Source organism: Oryx dammah, unplaced genomic scaffold (genome assembly GCF_014754425.2).
Source record: "Oryx dammah isolate SB20612 unplaced genomic scaffold, SCBI_Odam_1.1 HiC_scaffold_19, whole genome shotgun sequence".
In the NCBI taxonomy this organism is placed as follows: domain Eukaryota; kingdom Metazoa; phylum Chordata; class Mammalia; order Artiodactyla; family Bovidae; genus Oryx; species Oryx dammah.
In genome coordinates, this window is record NW_024070203.1 from 27,163,186 (window position 1) to 27,178,246 (window position 15,061).

Genomic DNA, 15,061 nt, shown 5'->3' on the forward strand with positions numbered 1-15,061 from the left:
TTTCTCTACCTGCTGGGGAATTTTCTTAGCACTTTGTGGAAACTGTTGGCTTTCAGAAATGGACAGGCTGATTTGAACCAAAAGTCAGACAAAATACAGAACTGCAACAACAATAAAAAAGCGATTTAGAAAGAAGATCAAGCCAAGCAGATAAGCAAACTCTATAAAAATCAGTTTTCTGGGACTGATCATCCAGTCACTTCCCTAATTTAAAAAAGCCAAACCAAAGCAAAGCATGCTGACTTACATTGCTTCTTTAGTTCTTTCAGCTGTTGTTTAAATTGGACAAACTTTTCATTATTTTGGAAGTCTGCATCGGAATTCTTATTCTGTAAAGCCAAAAACTTCTTCTCCACTAATAATTTTAGATCAGGTATTTTCTCTGAACGTTCTTCTTTTACCTGAGGAGGACAATAAAATTACTGTAGTTAAATGTTAACAATGACACAGTCTTGTAACAGTATTTTTCTTGCATTTTATTCAAATATAAATATAGAGGTAGAAAACAGAATTTCCTTCAACAGAGAACCAGGGAGGCAGGGCCCTGTTTCAGAAACAGACTGCTAGTGGACAGCAGAGTATCCCTCCGTTGCCCTGCTGACTTGCCGTGTCCAGACACCTACCGCGCAACTGTGTCCTGCCCCTTCACCCGAACCTGAGCATGACGGCGCTTCTTCTCATTTAGGGTTATGCGGTCCCCCCTCCTTCCTCTCGAGTCTGTCCTGTCCTGCATTCTCTCCAGCACTCCTCTTCTCTGGTCCTAGGCCCCAGCAGGTGACGCTGGCTCCTCCTTCACAAAATGAGTGGAGACTTTAACCTTGAACTTCCACCATCTGCCGTCACCTGGAGTAAGTGCCTCTAGTCTGTTCAAAGCTAACCTCTCAATCTTTATTCTTCCCTCCCCCAATATTTTATTATAAAATTTTCAAACATGCAAAAACATTGAAAGCATCATATTTTACCATTCAAAGTCAAAAGATTATCTGTAAGTTCTCTGCTTTGATTATCTTCTGTCATGGAGGAAAGAATTAGATAATCTTCTTTTGTTTAATTGCTATGCATTAGCCAAATCAAAATGAAAATTAAGCATGAAATCAAAATACCTAAATCTATATGTAAAGTACAGAGTATAGCAACTGACTGTCTTCTCATTGCACTGATGAAGCTCAACCAGTGCTGGATCCATCATCAAAGAGAGGTGTGAAAAACGTGGCGAGGCTTTAGTGACAAGTTATATGTAATTACTGCTTGGCCTTTTGGCTGAGATCGCAGATGGTAAAGCGTCTGTCTACGATGTGGGAGACTCGGGTTCGATCCCTGGGTCAGGAAGATTCCTTGGAGAAGGAAATGGCAATCCATTTCAGTACTATTGCCTGGAAAATCCCATGAACAGAGAAGCCTGGTAGGCTACAGTCCATGGGGTCGCAAAGAGTCGGACACAACTGAGCGACTTCACGTTATATGTAATTAAAAATTTAAAATAAGTTCTATCAGGCTAAAGAAACAATAAAGCTCAGTTTGGAAACAAGAAGGTACAAAGACAATCAATCGAATAATGCCTAATATCACAAAAGTAACAGTACTTCTATCCAGTGCATGGTTATTCTCTCTCTCTACACTGGAGAGAACAAGATGAGACAAGTTCAAGGCTGTAGCAAGAAGAGGGCACAGAGCAGACACAGAAAATAAATGATGAGTTCTCAGAAAGGAATAAGGGGCTCCCTTTCTGGATTTGTAAAATAAAAGCACACATGTGAAGCTTCTCAAGGTCTTTGATTAGTATGAAATTATTAATCTTCCACGATCAGAAAAGAGCTAATCTGAGCAGATATCAGTAAAAGCAGATGTCCTTTTCCAACAAAGTCTCTAACCCACTCAATACAGTTAATCTCCCCAGATCAAATACAACCACTGCTGAGGAGTTGGGTAGAAAAGTGTGGGGGCAGGGGATGGAGGCATTTTGGAGTTGACAATGCAGCAATTTGAAGTATGACTAGGAAAACCTGAATACATCAAATTTAGTGATTCAGAGTACTTTCTTCCCCCACAGCTTAGCTCCAGAGAACTGCTGTAAAGCACAAAATTTCACTGCAGCAAATACCTTCTCTGGGAACTTGATGCTGCATTTCATATAGCTATCCACTGCAAAGAGAACTTACTGTACTCCAGCTCTCAAAATGAGGGCCCGGAAAATACTGAACTCATTATCTGTTTAAATCAATGCAATAAATAGGAATTAATTCTTTTTTTTAATGGTTTCTTGCATTGTTTGTATTCTCAAGATAAAGAGATACAGAATCCCAAATGAGGAAAGAAAAAAGCCATTCTTTGAGTTGTTAGTTGACCATAAATGTTACCTAGTCTGAAAAAAGTAAGGATACCCCTCTTTTTCTAAGACAAACATAAAAATACCTCCAAGAAGTCTGAGGGGGAGGGAGGAGAGGATCTATTAGAGCCTTAGTCCATCCTTTTCCTAAGGATAAACTGCCTGGGTACAAGACTTAAAACCTGAGTTTTAAGTCACCGGGTGTACTAGTCTGGTAAGACTGTCATAGCAAAGTAACACAAACTAGATGGCTTAAACCACAGAAATGTATTTTCTCATAGCTCTGGAGTCTAGGAATCTGAGACCAAGATGACAGCAGGGTTGGTTTGTAGAAGGCCATCTTCTCCCTGTGACACAGTCTTCTCTCTGTACGTGTCTCTGTCCAAATATTCTTCTCTTGAAAGGACACCAGTCACGACATTAAAAGGAAGCACCCCAATGACCTCATTTTACCTTTGATTATCTCTTTAAAGACTCTATGTCCAAACACATTCTGAGATACTAGAGGTTAGGCCTTCAACATATGAATGTTGGGAGAATACATTTCAGTTCATACACTGGGTTAAAGGAATTTTAAGAGAGAAACTAACCAAGAAGTAAACTTAGCAGACACTGTAGTTAACAGAATGGGAATTTAATATTGTCCTGGAAAGAAAAGGTCATGTTTTTAAGTAGCACCCACTTATCAAGTGAGTGGTTTCCCTGTGTAGCTAAAAAGGAGAGAAGACCAGAAAAGCTGATCAGGAGTAGGTGGTGAACAGCTTTGGGAGCCAGGCTATCAAAGTGAGGCTTGATCTGATAGGCAGCAGGGAAAGACATTAAAATACTCTAATGAATAAAGTGATAATACCATGAAAATTTTCTTTCTTAAAAAAAAAAAAAAAGATTGCTGTAGTTAAAGCATCGAAGATGCATTAAGACAGGAAATGAAAAAGAAGTTACCGAACTATGCTAACTAATGGCAGAGGGGCTGGCAACTTGATCAGATTCTATTGCTATTTTTGAAGCAGAATTACTGAGTCATTTTGTGAGAGGAAGACATGAAACTGATGATGTCTTCAAGATTTTTAATATGAGCAACTAATTAAATAAAATTTTCTTGAGGAAAGAGAGGGCAATCCTGAACGTCTGGACAACATCTTAAGTGGAAAGATCTAGTAAGAAGCTGGAGAGACATTTAAAATGAGAGCATGTGAAGGAAAAGAAGAGAAATGCCAAAGGAATTCTTTAAAAAAAAAAAAAAAAAGTGAAGAAGAGAACCAGGAGTTAAGGCAAGTCCAAGAAGAAAAGAAAAGAAGAGAATTTCCTTAAGAGACGCTTGTCCTTTGGAAAAAATGATGCAGGAGAGCTCGAGTAAGATAAGGGCTAAAAAGAAACCACTGGATTTAATTACCAGGCACTGGTACACTGCACTGCAACTACTTATCTGTTTCAACCTACTAGCCTGCAAAGCTTCTCTCAGACAAGGATCATTTCATGGTGCCCAGTAAACTATCTATGTTACAGCAGCTGCTCAAATGACGCTGATGAACTAGTGAATTACAGAGACGGCAAATTCTACTCTAGTGATGTGAGAAGAGGGACTAAGGGGGTACTCTATGAGCAAGTGAATCAAGTTTGGCAGCAAGGGAAGAAGAAAGAGATGGGAAGCAGATCATGGGAAAGAGAGCAAAGGATGCTTGTTTATTCGTAGAGTGGTCAACAATAGCTTGAAGTGAAGTTGACATGATGGCTGAGAAAGAACATGGACCCCAAGATCAGACAGGTCTGGATCCCTAAGTTGTGGATTTGGGGACAATCCTTCTAGGATTGGGTCTCTCTCACTTCTTAATCAGAAATCAGGAACGCCGTCAATGCCATGAAGACTTAAATATGCCACGTTTGTGTTTAACTTTGGAGCACAGAACATATTAATTTCTTTTATTCTTTCCTTCCAACTTTAGCATAGAGTCTTCAACATGTTTGCGGACTGAGAAGGAACCAGTGAGGGAACATAAATCAGAAACACTGAGAGAAAGCAAGTAACGGATTTCATTTGAGGAAATCCTTCAAGTACTAGGGGCTTCCCTGGTGACTCAACTGGTAAAGAACCCACCCACAATGCAGAAGACCTGGGTTCAACCCCTGGATTGGGGAAATCCCCTAGAGAAGGGGACCGCTACCTACTCCAGTATTCTGGCCTGGAGAATTCCATGGACTGTATGTATAGTCCATGGGGTCGCAAAGAGTCGGATACTACTGAGCAACTTTCACTTCACTTCAAGTACTAGGGCAAAAACTAGAGAGGGAAGAAGACCACCTGCAGAAGCACAAGAGTCTTTACCAGGGGTCCTAACTGCCCACAGGGCTGCACACACACGGACCTGAGGAAACCCCCAAGAAGCTTAGGACAACAGGGAGTAGTGAGCACCGTGCGGAAGCAGCCAGCAGCAGCCCCAGGGGAGACGAAGCCGCCCCACAGCTCTGGGGGACCACTGCCAAGTGACAGCAAGTACAGGTTTCTTGGAAAAGGTACAAATCTAGACTTCTGTGAGATTTTTTTTTCTTCTGGTCTTTAAAACAACATATAGACCAAACAATACATTATCAGCCTGAAGCCAGGAATTTGAAACCTAACCTAACCTTATTAATGCAAACAAGATGTCAATATTTTGGACACAAAAAAGCAAAGTACTACTGTGATCCACCATCTTTGGGGGTCAAGTGCAATCCCCAGACATCTACTTTAGGGATGAAATATAGTCCTTTCAAACAGGACAGAGAATAACAGGGAAAGGAGAGTGTGGGGAAGACAGGGGAAAGTAAAGGATTCCATTCTGACATGCTAATCCCAAGTATTAATGAAAACCCTGGGCTCTAGACTTGAGATTAAAAATGAGGCTCTTCTGCTAACTGAATAACATTAGAAAAGTTACTAAATGCATCTATTCTTAGTTTCCTCACTTGTAGACAGAAAATAATAACAGGATTTCCCTCCTGATGTTGCGGACAGGAATAGCTGAGATGAAGCAACACAGCTATGGTGAGCTATTTGTCATAGAGAACAGTCAGTGAGAAGTAGGTGTTATTGTTGTGATTATCATTATATGTATCTCCAGGGTAGCTGGATACCCAGGCCTGCAACTCCACAGACTGACATGAACACCCACATAGAGAAATCAGAGCATGGATTTTAATGGAAACCTGGAAATGAATGGGATTACCAAGGAGAGGAAATAAACAGAAACAAACAAACAAAAAAAGAGTATGGCAAGAACTCTGGAGAATACTGAATTTATGGGGAAGTTTGAAGGATCAAGAAATAAAAAGTGCAAGAATTAACAGGATAACCAAAAGAAAATGTCCCAAAAGTCTAGGATGTTTCAAGATCTGTCAAATGCTGCACAGAAGTCAAGTTAAAGAAGGACTGAGAAGTGTCCACTGGACTCAGTGACTGGGTCACTGGGGACTTTAGCAAGAGCCAGATATGCAGAAAGTGCTGACTTCAAAATACACAGATTTTTGTTGAATGAATTGTTTCAAAATGATGGAGCAGTGAAGACAATGAAGACAAAACACATGTTGCCAAATCTTCCAGAGACTCTCCAACTAACTGCTCAGTTTGAGATCAAAAGCACTTGAGAACGTCTAGCTACATTTAATTGGGACCCAACAATCCTGTGACTTTAGTATCTGTCTTACGTCAGCCAGGGAAGGCAACTAAGGAGCTGACTGTAACAACGAAGTCAGATCTCTGGTGGCCTGTCCCTATGAACACAGGCTCCTTGTTTCAGAAAAAGAAATAAAGGAGGGACAAAAGGAAAGCTCGTGGTCTTTACCCATACTGAAACTACATGTTATTTTCAGCATGCTTTAAACTAAAGTGTGCGATGATCACACACTTCATTTCTTTCAAACAATATTGTACACATATGCAATTACTCAGTGTGTCACTTTATTGCCACAGGACAAAGTCAAGGTCTCCTCCTCCAATCATTATTGCCTTATAGCTATTATTTCACTGGGAGAGAAGATCACAGGAGTGAAGGATATTAATGGGCTGAGTCATTCACACACTTTTGAATCATGGGAGAATCTAGTATAAAATTAGTCATTCTTGTAACTGAACCAAGACTCAAGATGGATTTACTCTCTCCAAAACAGCCACTGTTAGATGTTTGGCTCCCAAAAGAACATATACCTAATGATTTATATTTTGGATATCACACAGCCTTGAGAAGTTTATTATGGGTACACAGTGGTGATAAGCAATATGCTTTGTGTTCTGCTCAGTATGCTAAGTATCCCAAGTTCCAATTCATGATCTAAGGCTGTGGGACCTACTTTCATGCTGGGAATCCAGGGAGAACTGTCTCAACTGGTCCTAGAACATTCATTCAACAATATTTACACAGTCCCAACTGGATACCAAGCACCATAATGCACTTAGCATAATTGCTGAGATATTTATGGAGGTTGGCCCAAACTTACGACACACCACCAACCCAACTGGTCATGCACTGGGTAAATTTATATAGGCCAACACTGTCTCCACCTATATATAGCAAAAAAGCTTGCAGAAGTTTTCACTGAAAGGCATGTCCAGGCTACAAATCACTATGCTTTCACTGACTACAACCTAATTGCAATGGAGACACATTATATTTTCTAAAGACTTTACTATACTGTCCATGACCTTAAAAAAAAAAAAGGACAAAAAACACATATGTCACACACACTAATGATGACCAGAATGGATTATACCCTTCATCTCAGGCCAGTTTCTATTGTCAATTGCACAATCTGCACTGAACTCTGTTGGACTCAATTATTTGCAGTTGAGTGAGTTTCCTAGTGCCATTATTTAGTATGACTCTTGACAGAAACACTTAAGAGGGAAGGAACACTTCCTTGTTGAACATTATGACACACTGAATGGACGTCTCAGTTTGCCCAGGTGTTGTAATACACCATTATTGGACATGGAAACATCTTTCCCTCTTCAAGCCTTTCAGAAAAAATTTGAAAACTAATAAATTTAAACCTGTGGGAAAGTGCCATTGGTCTGGTTCTAATGGACACGTCCTATTGGAACAGAAGTTGTCCCACAGATGGCAGCTGAATGAGGCAACCTCATCTATGTACACCTGTTACTAAACATTTCTGCTGTTGAAAATTACTCCGATCATTCCTCATGGCACCAACCCCACTGTAAGACTATGACCAACAGGAATGACATATTTGTTACAGGATTCCAATATGGTTGGGGGGTGGGGGGAGACGGGTAAAGGAACCAAACTGCTGATTTGCCTTCCGGGCTTTGTTGTTGTTTGCTTTATTTTCTTCTCTATTTTCCTTTTCTTTGTTTCTTAGGCAGAACTTATAGAAATAACCATTATTTACCTATTCTATTTATTCACCCATTCAATAAATATTTATCAAATGCCTACTGCATGCAGGCACTGTGCTAGGCATTGGAGATTCCTTAGTAAACAGACTAACCTGGTCTCTGTTGGTCTCTTGGGATTTTGGGTATAGTGGAGGAAAACAGTACTATTCAAAGAGTCAAATACACTATCATCAGCTGTGAGAAGTGCTGTGAAGGAAATGTATTAGATGCTAGGAGAGAGCATGCAACAACATAAATGCCAAGAACATCATTTCACAGGCAATCTTTTTATGTACTGCTCAATTTAAACACAGGTCAGGCTGAGGGGAGAGTGAGATGAGGATTTTTACTGTTGTTATTAACAAACACATTGCAATTGCACAAAACCTTTCATCTGAGTGGTTCAAAGCCTTCTATGCACAAGTATCATTATCCCAATTTGACAGATGTGAGAAATGGGCAGTTTACAGTGATTAAGCGTCTTGCCCAAGGTCATACTGAGTCAGTGACAAATGACTGCAACTCATTCAAACCTCCTTTCAACTTAATTTTGCTTTGCATGTGCCTCCAAGTGCCAATTCAAAATGAACTTTCATAACTCATCCGAACTTTATGAAAACATACTTGATTTCAGGCAGATATCCTTCACCTTCAGTGGCCATTTGTTAGTTCTCATATGAAGACATTTATTCTGAATTTAATAAAATTGTATTCCTATCCACTAAGCCTCTGTCAAAATCTACAGAATTATTCAATGCCTTATTTATCACTACAGTATCTCACTCAAGATTTTAGAATAAAAAAAGGACAGCAATGGGTTGACGCTAATGGGATTTACTGGGTTTCCCAAGTACCCCATTATCCAGAAAGATGATCTCCTAAAAACGCTAGATCGTCTGCTGAAGATCCAGTTCCAGTGCTGCTGGAGAAACAATACCCCATGAGGTTAATGTCCCCCAGCATGCAGGTAACCAGCGAATAATATATGAGAGTGTTTCTCCAATAGCCAGAACACCAACCAAGGGACAAAAGTTGAATTCGCTGTGACTCTTCCCCTCCCTCACTTACACCTAACAACCAACTTGCATTTTTTTTTCTGCCATGATTGCAACTCGAGTTCTGCAGGTCTAACAGTCTTAGTATCCAAGAGAAGACTGATTTCACCCAGGGACTCAATAATGCCTTCAGTGATTCTGGGAGCTTAAACAGCAACCTAGCAATTTTGAGCTTCTCATGACACTGACCAGACAGACAAAAATTGAGGTTACAGAATTGGTTGGGGCAATGAACCTTAATTACCAAGGGTAAACAGGATTACTGCTACAAAGTGAGGAAAAGGAGGTGTGTGTCTGGAACCTGGACTACCTCCTAGGTTTGCCACATCATTATCTAAAGATAATGAGAGTCAAAAGCAACTCCATACAGACAGGATCACCAAGAACACATATACCCCTGGAACTGCTGTTGTAGTCAGGTAAAAACCTACATCACTTGAGAGGCTATTGAGGGTAAAGAGAATATACAACAGGTACCAGAGAAGGGAGTTAAAATACCAACTATGGGCTCAGGATCAGCAGCAAAAGCTAAGTATCCAATATTTCTTCCTTGGTCTGACATGTACAAATTTATGTTTCTAACTAATTTCTTCTTTTCTTTTCCTGCTCCTATTATACAAAAAGTAAGCTGGTGGCTCCGGAGAAAGCGATGGCACCCCACTCCAGTACTCTTGCCTGGAAAATTCCATGGACAGAGGAGCCTGGTAGGCTGCAGTCCATGGGGTCGCAAAGAGTCGGACACAACTGAAGCAACTTAGTAGCTTATCCAGCTGGTGGCTCACTAGTTACAAAGGACCATAATGGCACAGAAGGCACGTAAAGGAGTAAGTGTGTCCCAAATATCCTAGATTTGGAAACAGACACTTAAGATGTTGTATGGGGGAAAGACAGAGCATATTTTTCACTTTTATCAGAGAGCTGCAACATGTTAGAACAGAGCAATTTCCTATTGTTGCATTGTTAGCAAGTTTAAGTCTGGAAGGGAAGTGCATACAGAGGCTGAGTGGCCAAGCTCACTGGTTGAGAATATAGGAACCTTTCCTTTGTTTGGGGAATTTTCCACTTTATGAGTGATACCTCACTAGGGCAGGAAACAGAAATTCACTTTCTCAGCTTCCATGCAAGAAGAACACAGACATGTCAGCTTGACCCCTGGCCTGTGGGACTTCTGTTATTGAGACTGACACAAAGGAGGGGCCAGCAGAGCCCCTGGAACCAGATTACCCAAGGATTTAACATTTAAATCCCAGCTCTGCTTCAGACAAGCTGTGAAGTCTTAGGCAACCTCTGAGAAACCTGATCTCCTCATCTCTAACTCTACAAAAGTCTCTGCATTGTCATGAATACTAAATGAATTAATGCATTTAAAGACTGTAGGGCTTTGGAATTCAAATACAGTAGCCACTAGCTACATGTGGTTATTAAAATCTAAATTATTTCAAATTAAATACAATTAAAAATTAATGAGGTTGATGCAAAAGTAATTACAGTTTTGGACTGTGAATTTTAAATCATTGTAACCAGGCTCAAATACATCTTTATTAATCAAAATAGGAACCATTATAGTCAACACACTTTTGCCAATGAGAAATAAGTTAGTCTATTCCTGTAGCATAAAAATCTCTGCTTCGGGATTTGACAAACTCTTGGAAAGCATTTTCTGCATCCTCCTGGTTGCAGAAGTGTTTTCCCTGCAAAAGTTGTTGAGATGCTTGAAGAAGTAGTAGCCAGTTGGTAAGAAGTCAGTGAATATGGCGGATGAGGCAAAACTTCATAGCATGATTCATTCAATTTTTGAAGAACTGGTTGTGCGACATGCAGTCAGGCATTGTTGTGGAGAATAGGGCTCTTTCTGTTGACCAATGCCAGCTGCAGGCATTGCAGTTTTCAGTACATATCATCAATTTGCTAAGCATACTTCTCAGATGTACTGGTCTCACTAGGGTTCAGACCAGCCACATACCACCAAACAGTGACCATGATCTTTTCTGGTGCAAGTTTAGCTTTGGGAAGTGCTTTGGAGCGCCTTCTTGGTTCAACCACTGAGCTGGTCATCACTGGTCCACTTTCATCACACAACACAATCTGATCGAGAAATGGTTCACTGTTGTTGCATAGAATAAGAGAAGACACTACAAAACGAGATTTAAAAAAAAATTTCCAGTCAGTTCATGAGGTACCACTTATTGAGCTTTTTCACCTTTCCAATTTGCTTCAAAGGCCAAAAGACTGTAGAATGGTCAACACTGAGTTCTTTGGCAAATTCCACGTAGTTGTAACAGGATCAGCTTCGATAACAGCTCACAATAGTTGTTTTTACCTTCTGATGGCTGGCCACTATGCTCCTCATCTTCAAGGCTCCATCTTCTTTGCCAAGCTTCTTGAACCACCACTGCACTGTATGGTCGTTAGCTATTTCTGGGCCAAACGTGTTGTTGATGTTGCGAGTTGTCTCTGCTGCTTTCCCACCCATTTTGAACTAAATAAGAAAACTGTTCCAATATGCTTTTTGTCTAACATCATTTCATAGTCCAAAATAAATATAAAACAGGCAGCAAGTAATAAGTCATTTGCAAAAAAAAAACCCCAAAACATAAAAATGAGAAATGCATGTTAAAATGATATATAACATAACTACATTTATTCAGAATATATTCCAATATCAAATGGCAAATTTCAACAGTGCAAAAACTGCAATTGCTTCTATACCAACCTAGTAGTTCTTCAGTCACGCTGTCATATTTCAAGAGTTCAAAAGCCACAGGTAGTGGCTACCTTTCTACAGTGCTTATAGAGAACACTTCCTTTACTGCAGAAAGTTCTACTGAAAAGCGCTGACTCACAGAATTCTTCCTGGCACTCAGTAAGCACTATTATCATTAACTAGTATTGTCACCGTTGTTACTATTTTACATTGCATCCCCAGAACTTCTTCGTTTCACATCTGAAAGTTTGTACTTTTTGAGTACTTTCACCCGATCCCCCTCCTTCATCCCTTCCCCTCAAGTCTGGCAACTGCAGTATCATTACCGTCACAAGAGCAAGTTTAAGATACAGTTGAGTTTAAAACCTGCTGGACATGCAATTAAATGAGGTCTTCTGACAAGAATCAGCAGAGTATCAGTTGCAACAATTTCTCTCAATTTATAGCTTATTATGGGCAAGGTACTGAGCTAAGCACTTCACAGAGCTATTTTATCTAATCTTCCTAAACAAATAAACAACCTGAGAAGTAAGAACATCCCCATATTACAGATTGGGAAGTTGAGGCCATGGAGTGGTATAACTACGAGCACTCAAAATGCTCATCAGTATGGGATGTGCGATTGCCAGGTCTGCAAAACTCCTAAATCCATGACAACTTCAGTTTCATTTCCCTACAGATTTACTGAGTATCCACTAGGGACCATGCACTACATAAATGCTGGGAATACAGTGGAAACAAAAGAGATCAAGACTCTCCCCTCATGGACTCCGAGTTCTAATTAAGAAGAACAGTCAGAAAAGATATAATTAGCCGGATGGTAATAAGCGCTATGGAGAACAGTTAAACAGGGTGGGTGAGCTCCTCTATGATGGATGGTTACGGAAGGCCTCACTGAAAAGATGACCTCTGAACAGAGACCTGATAAAACTTTAAAAGGGCAGGGGGAGTAGAAGGAGATAGAATCAGAAGTGAAGATGGAGTTGTGGGGTGGGGGCAGACCAGGGAGGCCAATGCGTGGCCTTTAGACCCTGCTCTGAGAGAGATGGGAAGGACTGAGCAGAGGACTGAGAAGATCCGGTTTTCCTTTTTAGAGGATCACTCTGGGGCTTCCCTGGTGGCTCAGACAGTAAAGCGTCTGCCTGCAATTTGGGAGACCCTGAGGTTCGATCCCTGGGTTGGGAAGATCCTCTGGAGAAGGAAATGGCAACCCACTCCAGTATTCTTGCCTGGAAAATCTCACGGATGGAGCCTGGTAGGCTACAGTCTATGGGGTCACAAAGAGTCAGACACTACTGAGCGACTTCACTTCACTTCACTTCCGGCTACTGTGATGAGAACAGGTTTGAGGGGCGGAAGGGCTGCAGCAGGAGACCACTTAGAAGCAGACCAATCAGTAGGCGTCCACTGGCCCAGGAGACAGTGGCCCAGACGAGGGTGGCAGCAGAAGCAGCAACAGGCAGTCAGATTCTAACCGTATTCTGAAGGCAGAGAAACAGGGTTTATTGATGAACCCTGCGGATGCGGGCTATGAAACATTAACAAACCGAGGACAACTCTGGGTTTGGCCTGACTAGATGAAATGGTACAGATGCCATTTCCTGAGAAGGGGAAGTTGGGAAGAACAGCTGGTTTTGGAGAAAAAAAAAACAAACAAAAAACCAAGTTTAGTTTTAGAAAGTTAAATGTGAAATGCCTATGGGAATGAAATGAAGTGGGGATGAAAAGGAGACAGTTGTACGTCTGAGACATGGTTTTGGAGAAAAGATAGGGTTATAAGCTATAAACACTATGAAAGATGACTAAGTGTGTGGTGTTATGAGAACACAAGATACATCTGGCGGACAGAGGCTGGGTGATGTCAGGGAGGGCCGTGAAGAAGGAGCCAGACTAAGTTTATGAAGGGCAGGAAGGCGACAGTGATCTGAAAGGGAGAAAGCACCTCTACCAGAAAGAATAATGTGTACTCTGCCCAGAAGCAAGAGAACATTCCTGTGACTACCATAAAAGAATGGTAAAAAAATGAGGCTACCAAGTTAAGCAGGGGTATATGAATTTAATCCTGAGGGTAATCAGGAATAACTGAAAAAGGTAGGTAAAATAATCAAATCTGCAATTTAGACAGAGTTCTTGAGCTACTAGATAGGAAGCAATATCTGTTGTGTTGTTCAGCTGCCAAGTTGTGTCTGCCTCTTTGTGACCTCATGGACTATAGCCTGCTAGGCCCCTCTATCCGTGGGATTTCCCAGGCAAGAATACTGGAGTGGGTTGCCATTTCCTTCTCCAGGGGATCTTCCCAACAAAGGGACCAAACCCGTGTCTCCTTCATTGGCAGATGGTTCTTTACCACTGAGCCACTTGGCAAGCCCAGAAAGCACGTTCAGTTCAGTCGCTCAGTCGTGTCCGACTCTGCGACCCCATGAATCGCAGCCCACCAGGCCTCCCTGTCCATCACCATCTCCTGGAGTTCATTCAGACTCATGTCCATCGAGTCCGTGATGCCATCCAGCCATCTCCTCCTTGGTCGTCCCTTTCTCCTCCTGCCCCCAATCCCTCCTAGCATCAGTCTTTTCCAATGAGTCAACTCTTCACATGAGGTGGCCAAAGTACTGGAGTTTCAGCTTTAGCATCATTCCTTCTAAAGAAATCCCAGGGCTGATCTCCTTGCAGTCCAAGGGACTCTCAAGAGTCTTCTCCAACATCACAGTTCAAAAGCATCAATTCTTCGGCGCTCAGCCTTCTTCACAGTCCAACTCTCACATCCATACATGACCACAGGAAAAACCATAGCCTTGACTAGACGGACCTTAGTCGGCAAAGTAATGTCTCTGCTTTTGAATATGCTATCTAGGTTGGTCATAACTTTTCTTCCAAGGAGTAAGCGTCTTTTAATTTCATGGCTGCAATCACCATCTGCAGTGATTTTGGAGCCCCCCAAAATAAAGTCTGACACTGTTTCCACTGTTTCCCCGTCTATTTCCCATGAAGTGATAGGACCAGATGCCATGATCTTCATTTTCTGAATGTTGAGCTCTAAGCCACCTTTTTTGCTCTCCTCTTTCACTTTCATCAAGAGGCTTTTTAGCTCCTCTTCACTTTCTGCCATAAGGGTGGTGTCATCTGCATATCTGAGGTGATTGATATTTCTCCCGGCAATCTTGATTCCAGCTTGTGTTTCTTCCAACCCAGCGTTTCTCATGATGTACTCTGCACAGAAGTTAAATAAGCAGGGTGACAATATACAGCCTTGACGTACTCCTTTTCCTATTTGGAACCAGAAGAGAACAAAACTCTCTGCAGAAAACTCTCCATGGGAGACTAGAGATTATGAAAACGGCGATGAAAATCATTTGAGAGTCAGTAAATGCTGGTGATGGAATGAGCGCTATGAGGAAATATGAGTGAGGACGATAATCAGGTTTCTGATGTGGGCCACTGGGTGTAGGATGTTGCCATTTCCTAAGTTACAGAATCTCCGAAGAAAATCAAGGGGAAAACTCTATGGGCCATGCCAAATTTAAGGGGTACACTGAAGCAGAAAGACCAAACAGACGACGTGTGTGATTCTCAGCCATGTGATCTGGAATGGAAATAAGGATTTGGAACTC

At 41.4% G+C, this 15,061-nt stretch overlaps 1 protein-coding gene across 4 annotated transcripts in view; it reads right to left on the bottom strand.

The window, feature by feature from the left end:
- Positions 1-15,061, bottom strand: part of NSMCE2 (NSE2 (MMS21) homolog, SMC5-SMC6 complex SUMO ligase) — a 232,312-nt gene that overhangs the window by 153,700 nt on the left and 63,551 nt on the right. For all 4 annotated transcript variants that reach the window (XM_040261832.1, XM_040261831.1, XM_040261830.1 and 1 more), the window contains exon 4: positions 248-401. In XM_040261832.1, coding sequence (XP_040117766.1) covers positions 248-401 — 154 coding nt within the window. The remainder of the gene's footprint in view (positions 1-247; positions 402-15,061) is intronic.